Source organism: Coturnix japonica, chromosome 2, assembly GCF_001577835.2.
Source record: "Coturnix japonica isolate 7356 chromosome 2, Coturnix japonica 2.1, whole genome shotgun sequence".
Taxonomy (NCBI): domain Eukaryota; kingdom Metazoa; phylum Chordata; class Aves; order Galliformes; family Phasianidae; genus Coturnix; species Coturnix japonica.
Window position 1 is genome coordinate 90,165,049 of NC_029517.1, and position 24,270 is coordinate 90,189,318.

The 24,270-nt window shown below is 40.2% G+C and overlaps 1 protein-coding gene across 1 annotated transcript in view; it reads right to left on the minus strand.

Moving 5' to 3' along the window:
• Positions 1-10,082: 10,082 nt before the first annotated feature.
• Positions 10,083-24,270, minus strand: part of LOC107310071 — a 30,252-nt gene continuing 16,064 nt past the window's right edge. Inside the window, exons 3-6 of the mRNA XM_015855389.2 lie at positions 23,352-23,488; positions 20,458-20,615; positions 16,038-16,150; positions 10,083-11,663 (exon numbers count right to left, since the gene is read on the minus strand). Coding sequence (XP_015710875.1) covers positions 11,115-11,663; positions 16,038-16,150; positions 20,458-20,615; positions 23,352-23,488 — 957 coding nt within the window. The 3' untranslated portion in view covers positions 10,083-11,114. The remainder of the gene's footprint in view (positions 11,664-16,037; positions 16,151-20,457; positions 20,616-23,351; positions 23,489-24,270) is intronic.

Below are 24,270 nucleotides of genomic sequence, written 5' to 3' on the forward strand. Positions count from 1 at the left end.
TCTCTGAGCTTCTCACCCTGTTGAAATCAGTGAAGTTTCTCAGTGACTTCGGTGTGGTGAGAGTTTCTTCTTGAGTGAGAAAAGCATTGAGTTGCCTTATGGCTGGATTGATTATGTGTTCTAATCTGCGGGCAGAGTTTTAGTAAATTGATGAGTTGTTTTATTTTCATTGCTGCGACATTCCAGGCGTTCTTTTGTTAAAGCAGCTCTGTAGCTTTGGATGCTCAGGAGATGTCATCAATATTTCAGGTTATGAACACGGATGTGTCATTTTGTCCTACACAAAGGGAAACTGGCATTAAACAAATACATGGTGGAGAGGGGAAAATTGTTGGGGGGGTTTATTTGTTGCAATTAAGATTTTTGTTATGGTTTCATGCTTAAAAGTATCTAGTTAAGCTGCAGTGCGTTGCAACATTGAATATAACAGTCACAGAATGCAATTGCAAAGAGTAATCTGGCTAAGTCCTATATTAAATAAGGCTAATTTAAAGAAAAAAATTACCAAAGAATTTACCACGTCAGGATTCTGAAATTGTGGAAGCAGTTCTGTTGAGCAACGGAGAGTATCCAGATGGCAATCTCTCTTCTCTTGTCAGTGGCAAGCAGAAAAAACAACATGAACATCAGCACGACATTTTTTTGCTATCAAACTGCTAGCACACAGCTGGCAAAAAATATGTTGCAGAACTGCCTGAGCTGGAAGGGGATTGATGAGGCCCTGCAAGAAGTGGCTGGCCTTCCCCAGGAGAAGGCAGCTCAGCTGGAAATGATTTTCATGCAGTTCTCCCAGTTCCAAGTCATTAGTGAACCAGCGCTTCTCCTTCTCTTGTGACTTCCAGCAGGATTTATGAGCTGTATCTGAGCAGCGTTACCTGGTGCTGACAGAGATGCTGGTTGTTTGCTCTGATGAAGATACCTCATTTGTTATGATCTACGTGAAAACTTCATAGGGGCAAAGGGAAAGAGGTGGGTTGTGGGTGCTGCTTCCTGGAGGATGAGGTCCTTGTGAAAGCATGACAGGTTTTTATTCATTCTGAGACAGAGAAAAATGTGTTTTTCTATATGTATTCTTAGTAAATACTTTAGTCAGATGAATTTGCAGCATGCTCTGGAAAAAAAAGAAAAAGGGGAAAAAAAAGCCCTTAAAAAGCCTCTGGATGTTCCTCGGATCAATTAAAATAAGCATTCCAGTAATTCTGCTGATTAGTTTTTTTGCAAAGCTTTCTTAATAACAAAATTACAGTGAAGTTGGTTTTCAATAAGTAAATTTATAGCCTTTTTCTGTGTGCCAAAAAAGGGTTTGAAATGTGAAGTTTCATCAGTCAGGCTGGAGCTTTAGAACAGCAGCTAGAAGTGACTCGTAACACATGCATTAATAAGCAGGTAAAGCCTTGAAGTATTTAAATTCATCAAATTATTTGTTGAACAACGGACACAGCAGTGGATTTTACATCAGAAAGTTTTGTTCAAAATTCAAGATGAGCAAATTAGTTTAATTGATTGACATTTGAAAATGGATGAGAAATTCAACCTTTGTGCATCAGATGCGACCATTAGCAGTACAGGGAGAAACAGTGACTAGTCCAGAGCAGAACATTTCCTGATTACACCAGCAGCTGACACGAATGCTCAGTTTTGTGCATTGACCTCTTGATTTTTCTCCCAGATGACTCTGACTGCTTCTTTAAACTACCAGACTGCCTCTTGGCTATTGTTTGCTTTTTTTGTCTCTTGTTTATGTGTTTTCCTTCCATCCAATCTTCCCTTGTTAAACTTCTTCCCCGTTATCTTGCCACAAGTACTTCCTCTGCAGTCCTTGTCAAGAGCTGACGTTGCTTCTGTTCTATCTGCCTGCCTACGTGTTGCAGAGAGAGATGGGCTTGCTTGCACACAAAATACTTTTGAAGCTGGAATGATTAAGCTGCAATACCCCTGCATAAAAACTTACTATGCTCCAAAATCTGTTTGCTTTTCCAGAGGTGTTTCTTTTAGCATAGAAGAAATGCTATGATGGTTATACAGAATTTCTCAAGGTAAAGCTAATTTCTGCCTGAGCTCTCAGACTACTCCCATCACTGAGTATAAGGCAGCATCTCTTCATTATATGTATGGCTGCTGCTTGGACAAGTCTGAGGACATAGGCAAGTGCCCTGATTGTGCTTCAGTTGTTCTACTGTATATTCCCAATCTGCATTTAAAAGGAAAATTGGGTCATGGTGTAAATATGTTCAGGAGACACATAGGTAACTAGGAAGGCATCCTCCATAGCACATGTTCATTGCAAGTGTTTATACACTGAAGTGTATTAGGAGATGTATGTATAATCTACTAAAGGGAAGGGTTTCAAGCTGCAGCAGGTAAAATTCAGGCTGGACATTAGGAAACATTACTTCTCAGAAAGGGTGGTGAGGCACTGGAATGGACTGCCCAGGGAGGTGGTTGAGTCACCGACCCTGGGGGTGTTCAAGGAGCGACTGGATGTTGTGTTGAGGGACATCGCTTAGTGGGAGCTATTAGTAATAGGTGAATGGCAGTTGGACTGGATGATCTTTTAGGTCTTTTCCAACCTTGGTGATTCTATGATCTCTAACCTTCATATCCAACTGCTGGCATATTGGCTGTACTACTACAAAATGCAATAGCCCAGATTTATCACACTATATTATTTAGGTACATTTTTAACAGCCTTTTCAAGAACTCACACTGTACAACAGTGAGTAATGATGCCTGTACAAACATCTAATTAGGTAGCTGTTAACCTGATTGTCAGTCTGCAGTAGCGTATTTACTTCCGAAACTGTTTCAGGAGTTACACAGAAGAAGCAACACTACTTCAGATAAAAAATATCTTTTTATTAAAGTAAACATAATGGCAATGGCATGCTGATAAAGGCGACTGCATTCAGTGTGAGGATATTCTGATCAAACGTAGCACATTTTGTTGTTGGTCTAAGCAAGAATGTATTCACATGAGTGCAACACATCAGCACTGTATTTATAGTGGAAAATGTAACTTGTTACTAATTCCAGTAGATCACCATATGATGCCTTGCACCATTAACATTTCAGTCTCTCAGTTCTCTCTTCATGAGGAAGGAAGGGATGAGAGAAAGAAACAATGAAACACCACCTAAGCACTGGCCATAAACAAGCCAGAAATCACTCTGCACACAAAAAAAGCACAGAAGCTCTCAGTGGAAGCTGCAATTACAGTCTTGAAGTAGTTAGGTAGTAACTCTTCTTCTTGTAGTGCGTAGTACACCAAAATTCCCTCAGAAAAAGCAACTCTTTTTCCAGTGTCTCAAGCAATAATGGAATACTTTATCTAGTCTGCTTAATTATTATTTTTCTCTACCAAGGATGAGTCAAAGATCCAGTTTGGGCCTGCAAAAGCAAAGAAGATGCACAGTATGTGCAGGCACGAACAGAGAGAATAAATAGGGCCTCACAGCCACAGGAAAACTGCTGCAGAAGAGTATGCTATTATGTCATTCTTTTCAAAGCTAGCCTTCCTATTTACTGGTCTCTAAAGCAGAATCATCTAAGCAAACACTATAAGAAAAACACCTTTGTCTGTTTAGCATCCCCTGTAAGAGCAGTGGATGACAGTACAATTCAGGCACTGGAGAAGCATGTGTTTATTCACAAGTAAGTTATTTACAAGTTACTTAGAGACAGTGACACATGGGAGTCACAGGTGTGAAACTAAATTTCACCCCATCCCTGGAGGTGCTCAAGGCCAGGTTGGATGGGGCCCTGGGCAGCTGAGCTGGGGGGTGGCAACCTTGCCCATGGCAGAGGGTGGGACTAGGTGGGCTTTAAGGTGCCTTCCAACCCAGGTCTTTCTGTGATTCCTTCTAGCAGAGGAGTGATCAAACAAGCCCTCCTGGAGGCAGGGGCCACCTCTTTCCAGAGTACTTGAATTATTCTGATTCCTGGGTTGCCATAAGTTAGTGCAGTCCACACACTACTGCACCCACCAACATCTGCCCACAATTCCTCATGTTTTCTTCTATATTGAAGGACAAAGTTTGGAAAAGTAACTTGAGCTTCAGAGAGCAGCAAGGAACAGAGGTTAGAACACTTGAATTCACCTCATAGCAAAGATCAAAAGAAAGACCGCTGCTTGTTTTTAAGATCTTAGTCTATGAGATTTTCTTTGTTCCTCTTTGCCCTCATCTGCACAAAGGAGATTTGGGCTAAGATTTTGCAAGCTGCTTTTTCTTCTTTCCTTTCTACTTTCTCCCCTGAGATGCTCTCAGACTGGAACTTAGAAGCCATTAGAAGCTAGAAGAGATGATCTGGATTCAGAGAAACAGCTGATTGCAAACTAAGCTTTACAGCCAATGTCAAAAACATCGAATAACGCTTAGCATTTTTGTCCAACATATCCTATTTACAATGGTATAAGTGAACTCTAGTTTCGAAGAAAACAACCTACATGAAAAAGAACTCAGAACATAGGTAAATACTGTAGCACATTGCTGTATTTTCTGCCCAACCTTGAAATATATAATCCTGATTCTGTAGCTGAGACTCTCACTGTGCACACAGCAGAGCATCCTTCCTCACCCTGAGAAGCCTCCAGTTTATAAGTCCCTGAAGTGAGAGCCACCACACAACCTGGGAGTGCTGTTTGCTCATCTCTGTGTGTAACATTTGGCATGGTGCTGACACAACTTCCCTGACCTGTCTGAGAGTAAAAGAAGGCCAAGCCACACAGCTTTTCCTTACACGTATGCAGAGCTTCCAAGCTGCCACAAGTCAAACTAGCAATTTTAAAGGAGCAGAACTGCACAGCACCAGCACATGCACCTGGCAAACTGGTGTTGTTGCCATGTGCCAGAAGTCACTAGAGGCAGCTCCAGGATAAACTCCCCATGAGCTAATGTAGTACTTCATAGTACTTTCTTCCTTCATTCCTAAAGTTATCTTCAGGTCTCTCCCTGAGGTCTGTAGCATGTTGGTTTTTTGTTGTTTTTTGGGTGTTGTTTTTATCTTACTTCACTGTACAATGAAAACACACTTTAAGGACATGCATTGTGCCCTCTGGGTCTAATTGAACCTATTTAAAATTCTAAGAGAGAACCTACAAAAGTAGCATCAGCTCAACTCACCGTTCTCATCATATTTCTGTCTATCATGCCCTGGGAACAGAGTGCAGTTACCTTCATCTGTAACACTCGGCCTGTAGAGATACAACCACAGAAAGACCAGATCTACATTATTTGAAAAGAGAAAAAAGAAGGCACCTATACACAATGATGATGGCATGCAACTATCTATCTGAATCACTCAACTAGTCTGCCATGAAGCAGAACCTTTGAGTGCCTTTCTTCAACTAAGACAGTCATCCCTCATCTTTGAGGCATCCTCTTCCTGCAGGCAAGACACTGAAACACTTCATCTTCCAGATTTGTTGTGCACAAATTACAGGAAATACCTTAGCTAAAGACTGCCCTAAAACATCTCTACAGAATGGTTAAGGACAGAGTAAATACTAGACAGCTGGTGCCATTTTGTTTCAGGCGGCAAATTAAATAGGAACTGGTGAAGCCTGGCACCAGTATGATAGCGCAGAAGGTGATGATAGCAGCTCTTTCAGGTTTGGAGACTTAAATCCATCTGCTGGTGCTGCCTTTTGCTTGTCTTTGTAACTTGTGCAGCATCTGGGCCAACAGCACTGATACAGGAGCATGTGCTAAGGCTATATCTCTCACCATCAGAAACAAAAAAAAAAAAGATGTGGAGATGTTCACTCTCTTAGACCCTTAAAGTAGAGCTTTGGTCCACCACCCCCATAACAAATCAACAGAGCTTTATAAAGAACTGTTAGGAACTAACATGCAAGAATGATGAGGCCACCTTCCTAGCAATGCTCTTTGCAAGGACCTTCTGCCTTGCTTCTGCTACAGAGAGCCCAAATGAAAGGCACAGCCCAGTTCTGGGATCTGTGAGCACAGTGCTGTGCTGAAGGGATGAGGCAAAGGAAACTCATGCATTCAAAGTAATTATGCTATTACAGTAGCGTTTACTGCACCTTAAATTTCACCAGCAAATTCACCCAGTCCTCTGCTTAAACAAACAATGTGCTGCCTAATATTTCACCCTCAAGTGGAACTAATTCTCACATGGGCAGAAATTTCAACAGCAATGTTTTAAAATAATCTGCAGTAAGTATCCAAAACATACAATAGAGCATCTCCTTTTGTTTTACAGTTATGGATAAAACAATCTAGATAATGCTACCACCATAAAAAAGTGGGTAGGGGGGTGGGAATAGAACTTCCATCATCAAACTCAGCCAAATGTTTCGTTCATTTTGTTTTTGCTGAATACATGCCGACAGATGTTTGATACCATGGGACTGCTTAATCTTTTTCACTCTTTCCTACCACACGAGGTAATAACAATTTATTACACACAGTAAGTGGGCACAATATCAAATACTCGGCCTCCTCTTGCAAATTCTGCGGCTGATGAACAATGATAGTACTTCATCTTCACAACCCCAAGACAGGAGATGACATACACTTACCATATTAAAATACAGAAGTGTTAACAGGTCCTGTCAAGGAGAGCCCTTAGACTTGCCTGGTTCTGCTTCTCCTCTGTCAAGGGCTACAACCTCATCAGTTTTTGCTTAAATGAATAATTCTCTTACAGCACAGAGTGTAAGCAATTATGTTACAAGGCCTCAGATCTGCATACTGCATCAGCAGAGAGTATATAAGTCATCATGTTTATGCACAACTAAAACACATCACTTCTACTGAGACTTGAGAAGTGAGCCAAATAATGAAAAGCTGAAGTTCTGGAGCAACACATGGAGTAACATAAGCATTCAGGGTAAAGCAGGTGTCCCAGGTAGAGAAGGTAACTAGGAAATGGCTGATCTCATCACAGCAATGATTTAAAGCCATAAGTAGGCTAATTAGAACTGTTTGAAACAGAAGGGTAGATTCAACTTGCCAGAAGTTTCCAATAAATGTAGCAACTGAAGGCATAGCCAAGGATCCCATCCACAGGCCATGAAAGCAATAGCTTCACAGTCTCTACAAAGACCTGCTCTCAGCAGTGGGGAAAGGAGATGTGCTTTCATTGTTCTAGACTGCCAACTGGGGTCTGTGTATCTCCTGGGTATAAAGGAGCTGAGCTGATTTTAAGAAGTACCTTTAGAGTGGTAACTGCTTTATATGTAGAAAAGCAGTGGTCACCTAAGCAATGGTTCTCACATGCACTTCTTAAAAGCCAGCATGGAATCACTGCAAGTCCTACAGCCAACAGGAGATAAGCTGTGTGTGGAGTGCCTGTAGTACCTTGTTTCTTAGAAGGCACTTCAATCTCTCTCTTAAATCTAGGAAATGACATTTTTGAGTACCTTCCTTCCATTAGTGACTTTTAATTGCAAAGTGAAATCATTTAAACTTATCTGTTTCTTTCTTATTTATGTTGATATGTTTGTACAGTTATACCATTCTATATTACATCTATTTTGTGTTTGTACCTGTGAATCTACAAACTGATGGATAATAACACCTCTTAACTGAAGGTACTTGTAAAGCAGTGTCTTCCAGTCTTATGTATGTAGTTTCACTGCAGTGTAATGAGAGGATATCTTCCATTTATTTGTACAGGAAAACCTGTAAGTCTGGTTTGCATTCATCTCATCCAGGTTCTTGAGTACTACAAGCAGGCCACACTTCAAGCTGTGCAAGAGTAGCCCTTCAGCTGGGATTTAGGATAACCATGCAAGAGTGGAATTGTACAAGAAACTGCTTCAAGGCCAAAATTAGTCTTGTGAGGGCAACAACTAAGAGAAAAGCCAGGAGTGGGAAAGTCTTGAGAAATCTGGTTGCACCCATCCATTAAACAGGTTATTCCAATCTAACCGCACAAGAAGAGGAAAATTAGGGCTGTTATTATATAGCATACCACAAAGACAGAAGCCTTGGCTAATGACAGCAGAATAGACATGTCAAGATGAACCCAGCAGGAAGCAGAGACCCAGCAAGAAAGGAGGTCCAGTCACTACTCATCCACTCTAAAACAGGATCAGGCATCTAACACCCCCACAGCTAGAAGACCACAAGGCACCAAACCAAAGCTACTGCTTTTCTGATGGCTCTGCTACACCAGCAACAGCAGAACATGACATCTTCCTGATGTGAAAGATTTGCACATGCAGACAATACAGGGCTACAGAAGGGAAATCCAACTGGACTAGGCAAGACCATTATTTATAGCAGGATAACATACTAAAAAAAGTGTAATATCCATAACCACAAACTACCCCAGCTGATCAGATAGCAAATGGCCTGCTGGTGTTTGTCTAGCAGCACCCAAAGTAAGGTATTTACAGAACATTTCAGCTTTGCATCTTGTTTCTTAGAACAGTTTACACATATCCAAATAAAGCAGATCAGCCAAGAATGGGAGAAATGCTGGTCTCAAAGTTTCCTTAACTTGCTTCAAAAACAATTATCATGGCAATTCATTTCCACATATAGATCTTAAACACAACCAGTGGGTAATTTTTAATGCAAGTTCTCTCTCACTCTGAAGTTGAACCACTGTTTCAGTAACTCAAGTTACATTAAACTAAATCCATTTAGAAAAAAGAAGTCAGAGATTACATTCATCTTCAATAGAAATCATTGGTGCTTACACAGCAAATTACTTAAAAAATAGGCAAGTTAGAGACCACAAAGGGGAAAACACTATCATGAAAATAACAAAGTGCAGAAGTATATAAAAATGAAGCAAACTTGAAGCTGGACCTAGATTTTAGATATTATTTACCCACTGAAATCACAACGGGGAATTAATCTGCTTATTCAACGCAATTACTGTATAAGCTACCTCTCACCCACTAATAAACAAACATATTTCAATTAATTTTGACTAAATTACACCAGTGGACAAAAACATGAATTCCTATGCCTAAAGCAGTGCAACAGATTCCCCAACTTACCCTCTCCACCATGAAGCTGAAAGTCTATTTTTATATGCTGTTAATAGTTTGAATAACATTACAGAAACTTGTTTTGAATTATTTGTCATTAAAGAATGAAGAGCTGAACACAGTATTTGGTAGACATTTTGTTCTAAGCACTATTTTAAATTATGAAGATTAATTGTAGCGATATAACTTAAGTGTTTACTTTAGCTTAATGTACCAAAACCAGGCTACTATACTCTTAAGATAAGTGAAATTAATTACTCTACAAGGATCACAATATTCCTAAAACAGAATTAAACTTAAATTGGAATCTGTAGACATTTAACACCCAGACGTTTCTGAGCACAGGTTCACCACACATTTGCTACACTCCAGTGCCATCTGTCTATAAAAAGATAATTAACATTTTCAACAAGAACAAATGCAGCTCATTGTGAAGTGTGCTCAGTCCTAGGCCATTGAATCCACTTAGGTTTATAAGATGAATGACTCTACTGATCCTCTGCCCAATTAGGGAATCATTAAATACACTGAGGAAACAGTGTTTATGGCAAAGTTCTCTGGAAAACAGTTTTGTCCCCAGTGTGCTGATGCAGATAGTTCCAAGCCTTGCTGGTAACTACTCTCTGAAATTAAACTCAAAGCCTTTCCTCTAGCATTGTGCACTTGAGCTGCATTTTGAAGACCTCAGAGCAGCAGTGAATAGCCACTCTCGGATTTGCATTTAGAAGACCACTGGGGGACAGGCTTTCAGAAGTGCACAACCTTCAGCAGAGTGACAAATAAATACTGCGCCAAGTGCTGCTCTGAACCTCAGTGCAGAGCACAAAACTGTTCCTTGCATGCAGAGACAGCCCTGTCCTCCCACTCAACACCAGCCCCCAAACCTGGCTCCCCACAACCGAGGCACACATCCAGGCTCACACGGCTGGTAACCAGCTGGACAGCTTAATTTCACAATGTTAGTTTAACAGAGTGTACACTGGATACTCTGCCCAGAGCCATATTGCTGTGCACCATGTACAGAAGCCAAACACCATATGCTTGATACTTCTCTTCTTAAGCACTATTACACTTCTCACCCCGCAATGCACACATTTTTCTGAAGAAAAAGAGCTTTTCAAGATCACATATCATTTTTTTAATTAATCAGGTAGAGCAGAATAGGGACGCACAGCATTTTCCAGGCTCTTGGCCACCTTTCCCATCTCCATCACCCCTCCGGAGCTGCCCCAGCCCCATGTAGGCATCAGGGCAGCACATCCCTCCGCTCCCGGCGCCGCCGCTCTCCCGCAGTGCCACCTGCCGGCCCCGTCCTGCCATACCATATACCAGGCAACATACAAAGCAAGGAGGTTTAGGCCCTTAACCTCATCTTGCCAGAAGCAGACGCGGTTCTGTTTTGTCCTTTCCTGGGACTATGACATTACACAGGGTCAGAGAAAAGCTGCGCCGCCTCATCCACTCCAAAGCATTTTACAAAATTAGTTCATTACGGATCACCCTTCCTGCCCTTCCTTAACAGCTCATTTGTAAAGAAAAATATTTGGTATTACAGTGTTTTGTGGTGGAATAAAACAAACCATTTCCATAAATTGGACAAAATTTTCACATTAAGTAGCTACTATTGGAACCAAAGCACATATTTCACACAAACACGTTAATAACTTGCAGCATAAACGATTGTGTCACAGGAGCAGCACAGAACCCTAACCCAGAGCAGCTGTGTGCACTCATTGGGAGAGGGCAGAGCCAGGGGCTGTCAGCACAGGGCAGGTAAAGGTGGAGAGAGCAGGGGAAGAAGGTAGGAAACCTCTACTTCTGAAACACACGCTTCTGACATTTGCTTTGGCTTCAGTGCATAGTTTCTGTTTTATCCTGTATGCCCCAGACAAATTTATCTTTCTGGTACAAACACAGACACCTGCAGTTTGTTTTTCTCTATACCCAGACATTTTACCATTTGGACACAGTATTCCACAATGTTTTTTGATTTTTTATCTACTTCTGGTTCTGTCAGTCTCCAAGAAAGTCTGTTTCCTGTTGAAAATTCACTATCCCTACCCTTCCTCCCCAGCCCAGTGCCACACACCACTTGCCTTCCTTCACCATCAAAGGTGGGTCCAGATCACAAAGGGCTATGATAATTTCATCCTGAACTCGTTGGAGCATCAGATGCAGATTCCATTGCTTTGGTTTCCTGCACACTACCATCTGTAATGTAGGTTTTTTCTTGTCCTTCTTCCACACTCAGCAACAGGCCACATACCAACTTCGAGCCGACCTCATCAGCTGCAAGGGAAGTCTCATCTGTGGCTTCAGGCTGTCCATTCACCTCATTGATTTCCTTCTCTTCACTCACATTTAAAACCTCAGCAATGTTTTCAGATGGTTTATGGTCAGGTACTACTGAACACAAAGCAAGGTTACAGCTCTCAGTAGTCATTTCTGTTTCAGCCCCTGCGGCACTTGAAGGGACTTCACTGGTTGTTGCTTTCACATCTCCTGTTTGCATTCCTTGTTCAATGCTCTCTCCTGCACCTTTGGAGCCCACATGAATTGAACACTCGCAGTAATAGTAACCAGATTCTTGTTTCTTCTTACGCATGGCACAGAGATCAATCCGATTGAAGACCTCCATGCCAAAATAACTGTCTTCATACTCTTTGTACAGATCCAAACAAATTTTTCTGAAGCCCTAAAATGTTGAGAGAGCATTGTGACATTTACACACACAGAAATATGTTACACATATCAAGTATATCTTAAATACCCACCCACCACCATTAGCATTACAATATCTACTTCATCTGTAGTGCTGAAGCAGATGGTGATATAACAGTACTCTAATAGCTTATTTTTAAGATGTTTATCTTCTGCTGAATCCCCCAAAAGCCAGAACATACCAACAGAGGCAGAGATGCAGAAGCAGATCAATTTAATTCCCTTACTATTACTCAAACACATCTATGGAATTTCAGATATTGCAAGCAAGTTAACAGTCAAAACAACACAGGCAAACTATTCCCTAGAGTCCTGAATTGCCTTCGGGAGGATTTCTTTACTCCACTTAAGGCTGAATCTGTTTAGTTTCTCAACCCACTGATACCTTCACAGACTGAAAGATTTATCCTTCTTGATGTGCACATTTCACAGTAGTAGTTAAGTCACGAGTTCAAAATACAGCTGGTGCAGCTACTTCTGTTAGCAGAGAAGTATTCAAAAGAAATTTAACTCTGTGACTTATGATCATAGAGGTTTTTTCCAACCTTAACAATTCTATGACTGTGAAAACAAGATCATTTAAGCAAGCCAGTGAAGAAAAAAAAACATTGGATGGGGTAAAATCCCTGCCACTCTGATGTTGCTGCCAAACACTGCTAGTATCTCAACAATCAAATGGTACAGCAGACACAGCGTGTGAATGGAAGGACTCACTCTTACAAATGTGTTTCAAAATGCTGATACATTTGTTTCACAGACTAAGAAGCAGCAGCTTCCACTGCCATAATCAAGGCCTATCAAAGCATCAAAACTTTGGACTGCCAAGATGGAAATAGTTCCTAAGTCAGTGGTCCCCCATACCCTGATGAACAGCCCATTTCCTTGCAGTCTTCCCTCCCAACAAACTCAAGCACAGCAGCACTGGCTTCCCTATGCAGAGATCATCAGGGCTGGCAATCTCTGTCAGCAACAGGCTGCCAATAAATAAGGGAGTGAAGGGGGAGAACAAACCTAACTGAAAGCACACTAGTAAGACTCTGAGGAGCTCTTTGCAACACATCCCTTCAAAGAAGTTTCAGTCATTTTGTTCAGTTTTCAAATGCTCAGAGTGTACATCCATACAGAGCAATAAATCTTACAAGCCTCCTTGTAACAGCCCTTTTGGCAGGTCTTAACATGAGCAGGCATGCACCAAGTGGGAATGGCAAGAGACAGGCAGTGGCACCCAGATGCAAACACTCCAACAACAAACACTACAAACTATTCAGGCACTGCTGCCCCTCAGTGCAACCCAGATGGCAAAAGCACTTCAGAGTGTAACTGAACAAGTTGTGCACCCTCGTATCAGAGCCAGACAGCCAGGTACCTCACCTTAACACTACTAGCTATAACAGAACACCATGCATTTAGGATGATGATGGAAACTCTTACAAGGTCACATGAAAGACAGTTTAAGTAGCCACCAATGGACAGAATTAGGGCTGCCTTTTTCATCACAAACAAAATATTTTTATATAAAGTATTCCATAGGCTTGCTATCATCCAGATTGTGTAGCATCTGTTTGTAGACTTGCACCAACTGAATCTATATCAAGCATCATAACACAGCATGTTAGCAGGAGCAAACATTCCCCCTGCTTTTAAGTGGTGGCACTTGGCTTTGGTCTGGCACAAATGAGCAGGACAGTACCCAGCACTGGAGACTGACTTCATGCACTGGAAAAGGCTCTTCAGCAACAGACACTGAAGTGGATTCTCTGAAGATGTGAGCTAATCCCTTTTGACTCATTGAAAACTAAGGTCAGAAAAATCTGCAGGGCCCATACTTTATATTTATGCTAGAGATGTGGTACACATTTTGAATGTCATCAACAAGCAGCATACACTGCTCCTTTGGTAGCAATTAAAGCTAAATGGCACACAAACAAAGCCCTCCCAGACCTCTTGGGACCTTCAGACACAAAGTCAAAGATGCACAGTTTCCTGAGATCAAAGTTTGAACTTGTAGAAGCTTTAAAGGGGACTGAATCCTCTTTTCCTATAAAGGGGATCCAAGGCTGCAAGAACGGTATCTGTATTACACACCTTATTGTGAAAAAGCATTCTTGAGATGTTAAAAGAAAAAAAGTTGATCATTTCTCTTCATATAAAAGACACTGAAGTTTCATGAAATATGTAAATTGCATCCCTATTACAGGGACACAGTTATTTATGTTATAAAGTAATTACAGCCAGTAGATGGCATCATAATAACTGTGATGCCATACTAGCATAAAACAAAATATTGTCTTATTTATACCTTGGCATCTTGTAGTGCTTAGGAAGGTGAAGGGTTGTTTCTTTCCAACAGTCTTCAGGAAGGGGCTATTATAGAAACACACAGCTTTCCTTCTCTACCCCTTACGTTTTGACTTGAGAAGAGACAAATCAAGTTGTTGGTATTTTCAGTTTGGTATGTCAGATCTCAAAACCCATGCATTAATATTCCAGTTTTTTTCTTTGAGGTTAAAACCTTTATCTAAGGTTAAACCCTAAAGAGACTCTTTGTGGGCATACAGCATCCATATGTGCCCTAATAACTAACGTAATACATAACCTCACTCTGCTTATACATCATGGCCCTGATGAGTAGTATTTTAGGAGCAAGAGCATTAAGATGCATATGAATATGAGGACAGAAATGAGCAACATAACTGGAAGGCGAGGGGAGGAAAGGAGATATTTATGTAGGCTTTAGTAATGCTCTTGACACTGATCCCTCTAAGAACTTCAGAGTATCTGCTGATACATGGGCTGGACTGAGAACTCACTGAGTGGAAAGGTATAGAGAGGTGGTCATTGGTGAAGTCTAGTACAAGGCCAATAACTAACAGAGAGCATTGCAGAAGTCAGTACTGGGTCCAGTCCTGTTTAGCACCTTTGTTAATGATCTGGACAATGGGGGAGAGCGCACCCTCAGTAAGTTTACAGGTAACACAAAACAGGGAGGGGTCACTGATGCACCCAGGGGTTGTTATCATCCAGGAGGACCTGGAAAGGCTGGGAGATGGGCTGACAGGAACCTCATGAAGCTCAATGAGGGGAAGTGCATTCCTGCACCTAAGAAGGAACACAGTAGTAGACATGTTGAACATGAGTCAGTGTGCCTGTCACAAAGACGACTAGCTCTATTGACAAAAGTATTGCCAGCCAGTGAAAAGAGGTAATCTCTCCCATTATTCAGCACTGGCAAGGCCACACCTGGTACGCTATGCCCGTTTCTGGATTCTACCATATAAAAGACATGGAACTACTGGAGAAACTCCAGTGAAGGACCATGACAGTGAAGGGACTGGAGGCTCTCCTTTGTGAGGAAAGGCTAAGAGAGCTGGGGCTGTTGAGTCTGCAGAACATTCAGGGGGATCTCAAAGTATAGAAATACCTGAAGGGAGAGTGCAAATAGAATGCAGTCAAGTGCTTTTCAATGGTGCCCAAAACTTTAAGTTGAATAATAAAAGGAAATGTGATTATGCTTGAGAAAAAAGTCAGTAATTCTTACTTTCCTATTGTACTTTTTTTTGGCATTAGATATTGCTGATGCTTGAGCTCATGAAATTCCCCATAGGCAGTATAAAAGAAAAGCCTCCAGCACAGAACTATCAGTGCTAACCAACTTTGATTGTACCATGTATACAGAAGGCAGCTATCAAGTCAATATGAAGTACTTGAAGTGCACAAATACAAGGTCATTTTCTCCAGCTATTACAACATTTTCTGTTTTCTTTGTGCATACTCCTTTACTGTTTCAGGTTTGCAATATATTGACCTCATAAATACAAGAACTATTCCTGGAAACAAGCAGGACCATATTCCACTGGGAAATGAACAATCTAATCAAAGTTGTTTTTTATTTTAATTGTATGTGATAAAACATACAATGCTGCAGTAAAGGTTAGAAAAGCACATCTCTAGCATAAATCAAAGCACCAGCCTGGCTTCCAAAGTGACATTAATCTTGTTCTCATAAATATTGCTTAGAAGCCATCCCACCCTACAGAATCAGCTTGACATGATATTTTCATGCAGATTCTACAGGCAATAGAAGGTTTGTACTCTACCATTATAGCCTTAACATAACATGAGGAAGAGGCAGAGGCACTATCTCTTCCTATTGGATATGGAGAAATTTAATTGTTTTGTCCAGTCTATCTACAAGCTTTGCTAAGCAAAAGGATATCTTTTTTCCTCCCCTTTTAATTGCAATATAAGTTACATAACTATATAACCCCCTTCCCCCCTCCCCAAAAAAGTCATTAGAAAGAAAATCTTTACATTTAAAATGCTTCTTACTAGGGATTGTTCAAGTTACCTTTCTTTTCAGTCTTGGTGCCTTGGAGAGCTTTAAAAAAGTAAGATGTGGTTTGAAATCCTTGCTCCCTGAAATGTTGAGATTCATTTCATTAAAAGATTTTTCCACAGCTTCTGGAAAAGAAAAAGAAATAGACTAATAATCAGGAGATGAAGAAAAATATTTAGAAGATTAAGGGTTCAACACAACTCTTCACTATTGCTTCCTTGAGCAAGACACACAGTTAAACACTGCATGAGAGAGAAATGGTTGTCATATCATCATGGACAACAAACAAAATAAGCAACACAGTAGACAAAATACTACCAAAAATAGATGGCAAGATCCACAGAGCAAGTACAGATCCACAGCTAAGACAGAAACGGAGAAGGAAAAGTCACACGAACATAGAATTCCTTTCAAGATAGGAACCATTTACAGACATGTCAGTTTAAAAACTTTGGCCACAGCTTAAAGCAGTGAGACCTTATCTTCCATTGAAAAAAGTGACTGTGAGCTACTCCAAAAAAATTATATTCAAGGTCTTTCAGCCAAGGACTGTAATGACCAGCCAAATTAAATCAAGTTGATCTATGCCTTGGTTTTCATCAACGTCAAAGGGTGGGATGCAGCCTCACAAGGACAGCAAGGTGAAGCCAGCAGGCAGACCTCTGCAAATCTTACAAACATAGAAAATTAAACACAGCTGTTGCAGAACAAGCGACACCTCAACAGTGAAGAATAACTCCAATAACACTGAAAGCTTTGGATGAAGCTGGAGTATGCTGCAATTTTTCTTATTGACAGGAGTCTTCATAGCTTGAATCCATAAATGAGACAAAAATATGAAGATCAGCACCTGCTCTGGAGACTTACAACATTTATATGGTTCTTCTTGCCAGAGCCTACAACATTACACCAACCTGTTAGTCCTAAATCACTTAAGCACTTGAAGAAGTAGGTTTGGCATAGAAGCATGTGTTACAAATACCATATCACACTTTGATACATTGCTTGAAATGACCCTATTTTCATTTTATGTTTCTGTCTATCAGGAAGTTTAACTGCATGTTTATTTGCTAGTTTATAATAAGCACTCGTACCAAAGCAAGCCTGTAGCTTAGCTAATTAATACATTAAAATGTTTCTTTTCAATATTTGCACTGAAACAGCAGCTGGGGCTGTCTGGTCACTTTGCCAAGGCAATTGCTTTATGTCTTCCATGTGGAAAATATATAAATAGTCTCCAATTACCTGAACAAGCACTTCATGCCACTTCATACCACTACAGGATGCCCACCTGCCCCCCTCAACTGCCACTGCAAAAGGGTACAGTCTTGCTGTAGGTCCAGTGTGAACATAGATGTGTTAGGTCACCTGAAAATTGTACTAGGCAATTATGGTGACATACCAAACTACCTCCAAAGCATCTCTGGTACTTAAAAAAATATTACCACCACAAAGAAACATGTTAATTACTCTGGCACCTGTACCTTTAGGCTAAAGCACAACAAGCATGATATGAGCTCTTTCTAGAGAATAGCTGCTTTTCTTCGCACATCTGGAGAAACACCATCCTTGGGATGCACAAAAGTTAGTAAATTGTAGCTTAACCAACCAGAGCAGTGTCTCCTTACCTTCACTCAACTCAAAACCAGTCCCACCAAGCAACAGTAAGAAGTTACTCCTTCAGGGTGAAGGTCTTTCTGTCACTTTTACAGTAATGGCCAATGATGAAAGCAAAGTCAATGCATCTTCAAGAAGTCACTTTAAGAACAGAGCTTACCACTCAGTTTTCCAGGCACCATCTTCTCTACCTCATTTTGTTAACACCATAAAAAAAACCCTAAGATAGATTAAACATTACCTCCTTCACAGTAGACAATGTCACTGAAACAAGAAAAAGTCAGTATTATCCAGTATTCACCAATTAACTGCAGTGAATTAATCAAGAGGCAAAATTAACTTCCACTTTAAAATTGAAGTCTATGATGCAAGTGGTACTAAGGGTCATGGTTTAGAGTGCAATATGGGTGGTACACGGATGGTTCAACTAGATGATCTCAGAGGTAGTCTCCAACTTTAATGCTTCTGTGTCTGTGATATGAGAACTAACAAACAGCTAAACATTATTTTTTCCAAAACATAGAAACACTTCAGAGGTTGAAAACTCCATTGAAACAGGCTAAACTGTTGACAAGTTATTGATAATTTCAACAATTTGATAAGGGCACAATGAGGCAGAGGCAGCTGGTGGTAATGGCTTGACCTTTGCCAGTCAAATAATTTGCCATTAAGCTGCAATACAAGGCAACATTTGAAAATCCATGCCTACTCCAGAAGCAACTAAAAATACTGATTGAAAGTTAGGGAAAAAAAAAAAATCCCTACTCATTATATAACTATTAACTCTATGCTGAGGGAGGAAGAGAGAAGAAAAACTGGACAAGCATTTGCAGATGTATTTAAAATGATGCAATTTGCTATGTATTTGCATAATCCCTAGACTCATTAAGTTGTAGAAACGGACAGTAACTACACAGAGAGCAAAACACTGGAAGTTACACCTCTCTGAATAGCAATACCATTGGTAACAGAGTTAACAGCTTGAAAGCTGGCACCTTGTCTCTCAGCCAAAGAAGTATTTCAGGCAATCAGTGAACAATCATACTACACTAAACAGATGCAAGTTCTGAAGAAGTATTCCTGTGGTTTGCAATCAAAATTATTCTTCTGCAGTTTATTTGGAAAGGGGTTCAGATCAGAGAGAAGACCCTGGGTTTACAAAATCATGGAAGTGGAGATGAACCAGGCAGGGAACAGAAAGGAATAAGGAAGTAACCAAGACACTCACTATTGTAATGATTTTCAGTGTTAAAGCAGCTCCAATATCCTTTAAAAAATAGTAAGAAGATCATCATAGCACACATTCTGCAGAAGTAAATTTAAACATTTTTGCTGTTGCTAAAATAGCATGATAAAGATCAATCGTGTGTGCTATGATTCATTAGGAATAAAATTCTTGGTATAACAAAATGGAGCAGGGGAAAAAAACAGCAATAGTCAAGAGAAAGGAGGAGGCATTCACTTCATCTTTCAGAAGAAAATGAGGAGAGCACTATGATGGGACTCCATCAAAACAGTTAAACAGTCCCTTTCTTCAGCAGCATTGAAGCACATATCTCACAGCCTAGGAAGGACAAAAACTGATCTCAGAGGAAGCTACATCCACCTTCCAGTTAGTCGTCTTTCAGTAAAGATAATACTGTGTCAAATGGACTTTTGAAGAAGTCTGGTCATGGAGAACTTTATTGAGGACCTAACATAACAAGTATGGATAACACCAGACTACTTTCAACAAAAACACAGCTGTGTTGAGTTCACATTACACCTACCACTAAGAGAAAATAAAGCTGAAGCAGAACAAAAGGTAATGGGCAGTGAAGTGGCTCATTTAGTTGATGCAAAGAACCTGGTGATGTTGAGAGGCATTTCTGTCTAGCTGCGACACTGGTTACTATGAGAAAAATGGAGAAAGGAACAAGACTAATTGTCAAAGCTAGGAACTGGAAAAGGGAGAAAGCTGCCTTAAAGAGAAAACAGACTATTCTGAAAAAAGAAAAACAACACACAAAACAGAAGCAGCATGTCCTTTGAAGATCACAGTGACTTTGTGCTGCATGCCTTTTTGAGAAGCGTTAGTTGAACTATGCCTCCTTCCACAAACAAACAGCATATATTGATTATTTTTCCTCTGCTGGAAGTTGAAGACCAGGACACACGGTAGGTTCTGCATTGCAGGCAATACCAGCTCCTAAAACCAGAAAAGGGTAGAAGAAATTGGGGAGCATCAATGCCTTCACATGATGTGTTCAGATAAAGGTAAACAGTTAAGAACTGGAACATCCATGAATCCATTGCTGCTTTGGGATTTTAGATTAGGGGACAGACAGAAGCCACTCCTGTACTTTGGTTCCACCTTCTACAATGGAAGCAAAGATTGATCTGCTGATAGTACACATGTACATGAAAACACTGCTGTTTGTCACACCCTGTCCTAACAGTAATGACCATTCAAGTAAAGTCAACACTCTCAAGGCTTCCAGTTTATTAAAATGGGTAGGGCTCCAACACTGAGGTTTCACTTTAAAAATCTATGTACATCACCAGGCTGCAAGATCCAGGCTACAGGGCCTGCTGGAGTAGCCTTGCTGTTGGGTCTTGACAAGTAAAACACCTGTGTTTCTCACCACTCCTGAATGAGTACAACATAGTTCTTATCCTCTTCTGCAGCTGTCAATTTCATATTAAATACTTAAGAAGGAGGCAAAGGAAAGACAACATAACATAGGCAAGCACAACAGCTCAGGCCAACACTTAGAAAAGCTATCTCTGCAAATTAGTTTACCACAAGTAGTAAAGAGCCAGATTAAGCACTTACCTGCAATTCTGCAAAGCATTTTCTGGTTTTCTTCTGACATTTTCACAAATATCACTTGATTGTTAAACTGTCCAATCCCATGAAATGTCATAATAAGGTCTTTACCCTGCAAAATGGCTTCCACTTTGGTCTTGCTTTGCTTCAGTGCCAGAACAGCCCTTAAAAAAATATTGAGAAAAACTCACTGTATTTTGAAAGAAGTCCGACTTACATGTGGAAATACTTTATTAATATCAGATAATACACCTGGTTGTAGCACTATACAAGATGTAACAGGTAAGCTATATTCCAGTGCGAATACCCTTACACAGGTATTGAGTAAATTAAGTCCTTCCATTTCAGTTTATACTATATAAGTGAGTTTTGCTGGAAAAAGAAACATTCAAGTCATTAACATGCCAAAAATGTCTGTGCAAATATGTTACTGCTAAGCAGTCAAAAGGATAAAATTGAACTTATATTTGTCATGAAATTTAAACCTCTGCCATTGCAATTTTCAGCCAGTTCACTAGTTTTATTCCAGAACTTAAATAAACCCATGTTTCCAGCTGCAGCACACTTAACATTCATCTCCATTATATTTCAGAAATCAAGGACAGTTCTTCAAATAAACTAATGGTTATAGTGGGAGTTCTAGGTCCCATTTCAACAAAGTTTTGACATACACCTCTCTGTGCACATAAATCTTTGAAGAAGTAGATTACCAAAAGACAGTACTTCAACTGTTTTACTTAAACATTCAAACATAACTAACTAGCTCCTGAAAAGTGAATTTCTTGTCTTTCAGTAATATAATAGCCACTGAAGTGCTTCAGGTGCCTCTGGAGAAAGAATTCTGTCAAACTTCAGGCCCATGATCTGAGCAGAGGCCTTCCAGTAATGCTTTACGCATATAACAAAATACTTTGCAACTGAGGATCACAGGAAACCAGTCTGTGGGATCTTGCTTCCCAAGTTTACTTTATCATTACACCTAGATATTTGGACTACATTGCTTTATTAAAAAAAAATAAAATTTTACTATTGTATTACATTATCCAAACAGGAAAACAGCACTGCAATCCAGATAGCACGAGTTCTGTGCCCTGATCCTCTTCATTGCATGCATATGAAAGTCATTTTAACCTACAACAGTCAGCATTATGACCAGTTCTGAATACTATATTGATATTATTAATGATTACATCAGAGTTGCTGCTTCTTGAGACTCTTGGAGATTGTGCAAATGAAAATTTGCTGAGAACAGCACTTAAGGTAGAAAAGGATTAAATTCTCTGCAGACAATTTTGCTTCCTCCAGCTTAAAAAGCAGGGATAACCTGGCCCCTCACTTAAGACAAACTACCATTAAACTCTGCTGGAAGAGCTTGTGTCATTAGATCTGAAGATGCCTTCCTCCTGCTGTAAGTTTCAGCAATGCTATTAGCATGAGTAGATAAATAGTTGTCTTAACAACTAAGACAGTCTTTACTTTCACATGACAATGTAGAGCCATAACCACTGAACTACGCCTTTAATAGGACTGCAGGTAGGTAGAAGATAAAGGATGAAAAACATTTGGTAATTAAGATCTGATTTTCATTACATATGCCTATTATTTCTGTATTACAGGCACACATTCACTCTTAAGTTCATTAACACTACTTGCTTCATTCACCCGTCCAACTGATTGATTCCCATTTTGATCACTGTTATCCTCTAGTTTCCTATCCTCTTGGACGACAGCCTGCACTGGCAGAGATTTTTATTACCAAACTACTGTACATAGTGACTTTCACACATAGGCTCCTCAACCTATATAAAGGTTCTCCTCTACTTTCCCTCAGGCCCTCCCAAAAGCTCCCTGAATGAACAGTAAACCAGGTCAGTTTAAAATAAGGCACATTCAAATCTGTCACTTGCATTTCCATCTTAGTCCTGTTCGGCCACATCAACCTTTTTGGGCTTATTTTTTCCTGTTTAATCTCTCTGTTGGTAGTTCTTTGTGCAGCAAGGCATTTTGCTTTATGTCCAGGCATCCTGCTTTCTGTCCTACATTACATAAACACGATACTAAGGCCTTAATCTTTTCTTTTGCTATTTCCTTGCTTATCACAGAATGGCTTAGGTTGGAAGGAACCTTAAAGATCATCTAGTTCCAACCCTCTTGCCATGGGCAGGATTGTCATCCACAACATGGGCAAAGGCCCCTGGAGAAAGATGCTCTCTGCATCTCTACCAAACAATACCTTCCCCAGTGCCAAAGGACCTCCCTTCACTTTCCCTTTTGGCCCAGTAAAAAAGGCTTAGAGAAGAAGCTCCAGCACACTCAGCCTACTCTGTCATCCACACTAACAACTTTCTGACCATGGGGTTGTTTTCTTAAGTCCTCTTCCCCTATGCCCATCATAACTCAGAGGACCCCACAGACAGCCCCCAGCTCAAATTAAACGAGTACATCTTGAAAAGGAACTAGACAGACTTTTGTTTTCCTTACTGCAACATGACCTATCAGTTAATGTTTTCCAGCTGATACAAGCATGGCTGATCTGAAGCATTGTGGCTTCTTAATAGGCAGCAGCTTGGGAAAATTCACATTTGTTGAGTTAATTTATGGTAAAAATAACAAAGCAGTAATACCATTCACAGCCATGCTGCCTTCTCTCCCCCACCCCACAACAGATGCACAAAATTTCAAACCCTGAAGCATCCCATCTAGCTTTTGCAAAGATCTTTCCTCACAGTGTGTCAAAAAACAACACAAAAACAGAAATTGATCAGATAATCCAAAGAAAGAAAACAGGCATGGCCTATTAAAATTATTATTCATTAAAGAAAAAAAAAGGTTATTACATTTACAGATTAGTTAACTAATTTGTAGTTGTAATTAACTAACTAATTTGACAGAACTCTTACTTTTTTACTTCTTCTTCTGTTCCCAGGTGAGCAACTAGTATAGTTAGGTGCATAGTCTGAACAGGAAGAAAAGCCCTCAACAAGTCAGGCTCCTTTGTGAATATGAGCTCTTGTACATCTTCAATTCTATCCAAAATCTGCAATGCAGTAAACAGGAGGCAAAGTTAAATGTCATTCTGGAGTGCCCAGGAATTGCAGGGGAAAAAAAAATCCAAACATAATACAGAAAACCGAAGCCTCTCAATCAGTGAACAATCATACAAAATGCAGATCCAGTTTGAGTATGACTGCAAAAACCAAAATCCAGCCCCACACTCCCCAAGATTTACAGCATAACATTCAGATTCAGCTCCTAAGTTAGTTTTTCCAACAATGGATTGATCTGTTTTCCCTTTTTAAACCTGCAGGCTAAATTCATAGCGCTCATGTGAGCCAGCACCCTAGATCTTAAACTAGGTCTGGATCTGACCCTAAGCATGTTTGAATAAAACTCACAGCAGTGTGTAAATACTAATGCTATCATCATGCAATAGTCAGTTCTTAATAGACTGTGGAAATTGAATAGCATTCCCATAATTAATCTTATGCCATTTTCTGATTACAAGTTTGATCACAGATTAAACTGATGTCTCTTCCCAAAAAGAAGCTACCATCAAGCAAAGCAGATCAGTTTGGTAAACACACTTCTGTCCAAGTTGATGCTTTCCAGAACTTCATGGCTCTTACAAGTCTATCCATGCCTTTTCCCCAAGTGGCTCCAACCAGAGGACACAAAGAAAGGGTTTTTTGTAATAGCCTGTTAAGTTTTAGAATCAAATCACAGAAAAGACAGGTGGGAAAAGAATTCAGTCACTCAAGGACTAAGCACCTGGTAGACACTATTATTACAGCTATTTGTGGATTTTCAGATGATTCCATT